This window comes from Pollachius pollachius, assembly GCF_949987615.1.
Source record: "Pollachius pollachius genome assembly, chromosome: 20".
Classification (NCBI taxonomy): Eukaryota; Metazoa; Chordata; class Actinopteri; order Gadiformes; family Gadidae; genus Pollachius; species Pollachius pollachius.
The window spans coordinates 8584461-8589235 of record NC_136953.1 but is presented as its reverse complement, the minus strand read 5'-3'; the positions used below and the strand labels follow the sequence as shown (position 1 = coordinate 8589235).

The 4775-nt window shown below is 44.8% G+C and overlaps 1 protein-coding gene across 5 annotated transcripts in view; it reads right to left on the bottom strand.

The window, feature by feature from the left end:
- The window catches only part of LOC307091060 (type II inositol 3,4-bisphosphate 4-phosphatase-like), a 12174-nt gene extending 7923 nt beyond the window's left edge, over window positions 1-4251 (bottom strand). For 4 of the 5 annotated variants that reach the window (XM_079757916.1, XM_079757913.1, XM_079757915.1 and 1 more), the window contains exons 1-5: window positions 4144-4251; window positions 2366-2450; window positions 1204-1273; window positions 884-1031; window positions 99-229 (exon numbers count right to left, since the gene is read on the bottom strand). In XM_079757916.1, coding sequence (XP_079614042.1) covers window positions 99-229; window positions 884-1031; window positions 1204-1273; window positions 2366-2446 — 430 coding nt within the window. In that variant the 5' untranslated portion in view covers window positions 2447-2450; window positions 4144-4251. Of the gene's footprint in view, window positions 1-98; window positions 230-883; window positions 1032-1203; window positions 1274-2365; window positions 2451-3031; window positions 3152-4143 lie in introns of those variants that run through there. The other variant, XM_079757914.1, reaches the window with a different exon arrangement.
- Window positions 4252-4775: the final 524 nt, after the last annotated feature.

Below are 4775 nucleotides of genomic sequence, written 5' to 3'. Positions count from 1 at the left end.
CATGAAACAATGTCTATCTATACTCTTTTATTACCTGATGTATAATCAACCAATCAGATGGCAGAACAGGTGCGTTGGTCACCTGGACCCGGTCTCACCTCTCAACCTGCTGAGCTCTGACACTGTCGCCTCGTACCAGCCAATCAGCTGGTTGCAGTGACCGATGATGTCACTCCTCAGTCCGTCCCAGTCAGGAGAAAGGTCACAGAGGTCATTCAGCTCCTTGATCCTGAGAGAGACAGAGAGAGAGACAGAGACAGAGAGACAGAGACAGAGAGAGCGACCGAGAGAGAGACAGAGACAGAGACAGAGAGAGAGACAGAGACAGAGACAAAGAGAGAGAGACAGAGAGAGAGAGAGAAAGAGACAGAGAGAGAGACAGAGACAGAGAGAGCGACCGAGAGAGAAACAGAGACAGAGAGAGAGACAGAGAGAGCGACCGAGCGAGAGACAGAGAGAGAGAGAGAGAGAGAGAGAAAGAGAAAGAGAGAGAAAGAGAGAGAGAGAGAGTAAAAAGTAAAGTCATAATTGTTACCTGTGTCTTCATTGTGTTCCGACAGTGTTTTTTGTTGTCCTTGGAGGACAATAAGGTGTCACTCATAACGCTACTCTAGTGTTAAGACTACTTTAATGTACCAGGACGCGGGTAGGAGTCGGAAACTACTAAAGATAAGTCTGGTTACTTGCGCCCGTACATACAAGGAGCAGACCTATAATGAGTATAATTTGTCTGTGAAAAAGTATTGTATTTAAATGGTATATTTAGAGACATGATGTTGACCTTCTTCCTGTTTTCTCTGTCTGCATTTGGTTCAGAGTACGCACACACACACACACACACACACACACACACACATACACACACATACACACACACACACACCTGGCCTTCTCCTCCTTTATGAGGTTGTCCAGGAGCAGAGTGGGGATGTGAAAGGTCAAAGGTGACTCAGACATCTTCTCCTTCACCAGCATCCAGCAGTCCGTCTCCGTAGGCAGGCGGTACACCTTTGACACCCAGCTACACAACACTACACACACACACACACGCACGTTGAGACTCACTCATTAGAATATGTATATAATAGAAACTCGTGTTGCAAAACATACCCTGCTACACAGTAATACACACACATAAACACACACACACACACACACACACACGCACACATAAACACACACACAAACACAGACGCCTGTTACCTGCTTTCATCAAAGGGCAGTCTTCTTTGTCATCAACGGAACCGTGGAGTGACTCACAAAGAACAGAACACTGGAGAGAGAGAGAGAGAGAGAGAGAGAGAGAGAGAGAGAGAGAGAGAGACACACACACACACACACACACACACACACACACACACACACACACACACACACACACACACACAGAAAGAGATGTCATATAGAGAGAAAATAACTAAGATCAAAGAGTCGAGGACGTAGGCCAGTCCAAGGCTAAGCAAAGTGGAGAGCCGCCATGAATGTAAGTCGAGTTATAGCTCCGCCGACCTAGGGCCATTCTCAATACAGAGTAAGCCAAGTTCAGACTTGGCTTACTTGGTAGTTCAGACTTCAGTTCGGGAGAACTTGGGAGAACCAACTCCCGAGGACAGGAGGACGCAGCACCGTCATTCTGCAGTTTGAGTGACGTACTTCATGACGTCACCACCCGAGCTCGTCATGGCAACACTCTGGTGGTCTTCAACCAATGTAACTAAATATGATATCAAATAAAGACCGGTTTGTGCAAATTCATTCTGGGATACTTTGCTGTCCCAAGTCCACGCAAGCCAACTGCCGGTAGTTCGGAGCCCACCTGGCTAGAAGGAGACCTTTGAATGGAAGAGTTGGTCTGAAACTGATGACTTTGCTATCGGGGTGACGTGGTTGACAGTGGGAGGACGCGGTTGGTTGCCGTGGGGAGGAGGCGGTTGCTATGGATGAGGAGGTGGTTGCTATGGCGAGGAGTTGGTTGGTCGCCCTGGGTAGGAGACCGGTTGCTTTGGGAAGGAGGCAGGTGCTAGGATGAGGCAGTGCTATCGCTGATATGGGAAGGAGGTGGTTGTCAAGGGGAGGGGTGGTTGCTATGGGAAGGGGGCGGTTGTCCGGGGAGAGGGGGTTGTCAGGGGGAGGGGCGGGGCCATGGGGAGGAGTGTTTATGTAATAGAGTGGTTGAAAAGCAGGAAAGTACTAAATTAATCTCTCTATCTTCATAAGCATGCCAGGATAACATAGGATTACTGATGTCCACCATCCATCCTCTCTCTCTCTCTCTCTCTCTCTCTCTCTGTCTCTGTCTGTCTCTCTCTCTCTCTCTCTCTCTCTCTCTCTCTCTCTCTCTCTCTCCTTCTCGCTCTCTCTCTACCTGGTAGTCTGGAGGGGTTCTCTCCTCCCTCTCTCCGGTCAAACGGGACACCTTCTCCTCCACCTCGCTCTCTCCATCCATGGTCCTAGGAGAGAGACACATGAAGGCAGAAAGAAAGAGAAAAAGAGATGAAGAGAGATAGACATCTGGGGATTATTCACATGTAAGTCAACGTGTTGTGACCACTTCCTGCTTGTCTATCTCCCTGTCTCTCTCTGTTCTAAAAAGCCACAGAAAATATTAAACATCAGTACCAGCGTTAAACAATATATTTTCTTTTAAAACACTGTAAATATAAACACGTAAAATATAAAATACAAAAAATATAAACATACAATGTAACATTACAGCAGTACTGTTTTAAAATAATCATGAATAATTATCATCACACATAATCATGATAATAATAATAATCAGTGGGTGACTTGGAGTCAAACATAGCATCTTTTTACTTTTTTATAATTACAACTCAGCTCTTACGCTATCTCTCTCGGTCTCGCTCTCTCACTCTTACTCTTTCTATTCAATTAAGGAATAGTTTTTCTGGCAAGAGTTGCAGAAACGTTGCATTGCCAATGGACTGCAAGAAGAATCTTCTCCCTGTGAAAGCTGAGATAGAGCTGGAGCGATACCTGAACGTGTGCGTGTGTGTGTGTGTGTTCCTACCTGCTCCTGTTCCTACGCCAATCGGGAGAGGAGTCCCTTTACAAGCCCAGACTATCTTCCTATACAGCTCCACCCCCTAGTTCCTGTTTACTACCTATGTGCTTCCTGTTTCATCACATTACCAGCTTAGCGCTCCTTAAACACATATATACACCCCCACACGCACACACAAACACACACACACACACACACACACACACACACACACACACACACACACACACACACACACACACACACAAGACCACAGCCAGTACAGTTCAGTAGAGACAAACTGTCTTTCTTGTCTTGTCCATCTGTATCTCTCTCTCTCTCTCTCTCTCTCTCCCCCCCTCTCTCTCTCTCTCTCTCCCCCCCCCCCCCCCTCTCTCTCTCTCTCTCTCTCTCTCTCTCCTTCCCCCCCCCCCCCCCCCCCCCTCTCTCTCTCTCTCTCTCTCTCTCTCTCTCTCTCTCTGTCTCAATCTCTCTCTCTCTATCTTGCAATCATCTTTCGTTTTGTGTGATGGACTGTGTTATCCACCAGTTCACACATGTCCACATCCTCGGCTGTAATCCTCTTACACACACACGAACGCACGTACAAACACCGTCCCAGACACAGACACACACACACACACACACACACACACACACACACACACACACACACACACACACACACACACACACACACACACTGAACTCTATCTCTGTATCATAACTTCCCTCCAAAGCTACTCAAAACGATCAAATATTTATAACGAGTGAAAGCAGTTTAATAAGCTGTACAATTATTTTCAACTACTCAATTTTCCCACAAGACAGATGATAAGCAGGCTCCGAGCGATGCGTGGGTCCACACGGATTAAGCAGCACAGAACATTGTCCAGACTAATCGTCTTCACAAATGTTAAACTAAAGCGATATTAACATTATAGATAATGCATCAAACAATCAAATACATTACATTACAGAACGTTAGTTGTTGCAGTGCATGGCGAACCGGCGAGGTTGAAGCAACGAACTTAAGACACCACTTTTGAGACGACGGTAACGGAGAAAACAACACCTGCTGCATAACAGTGTAACATATAGTTAATATTAGTGTGTAGGCCTATTGGTTGTGAACTCACCTGTTCAACAGGTACAAAAACCCTGGGAAAGAGACAAATACATATCATATCTTCTCTCTTATTATCATATCGCGGCGATCCAAACTTTCGGTTTGTTTCGGGGTAGCTTCTGCCGGCTACAGTCTCCATTCACCACAAGGTGGCGGACTGATACCGCAGAGAGTACAGCCCTAATATTTTAGAAAATGTTTAGTATTTATTTACTAGGATGACATTATGTTTCCTTCGTCTCGTTTTACACTCATGTAAAAGTTTCTATGTTTCTATGATTTTTTTGTAACATAAAAATGTAATCATTCAATGATTCATATTAATCAATCTACTCATCTAAGTCTCTTCGAGTCTGTCTGTCTCAGGGTAATACAGTTTAATTGATTATTTGATATCGGTTTATAATCATTTAGTACCAAATCTATTTATTACTAATGGTTGGTTGATTTAATTGTTTAATTGGTATGTAATGTGTTTAATGTGAGTAATATGATAAATAATCTTGATGGTTTGACGAATTGGTTAAGTTTGAGTTATGTGATGAATGTACTTGATCTGTTCTTTGGTCTGTTCATTGGTTGATTGGTTGATTGGTTGATTGGTTAATTGTCAGTCAGTGTTGCTGGTGGCCAATCCCGACG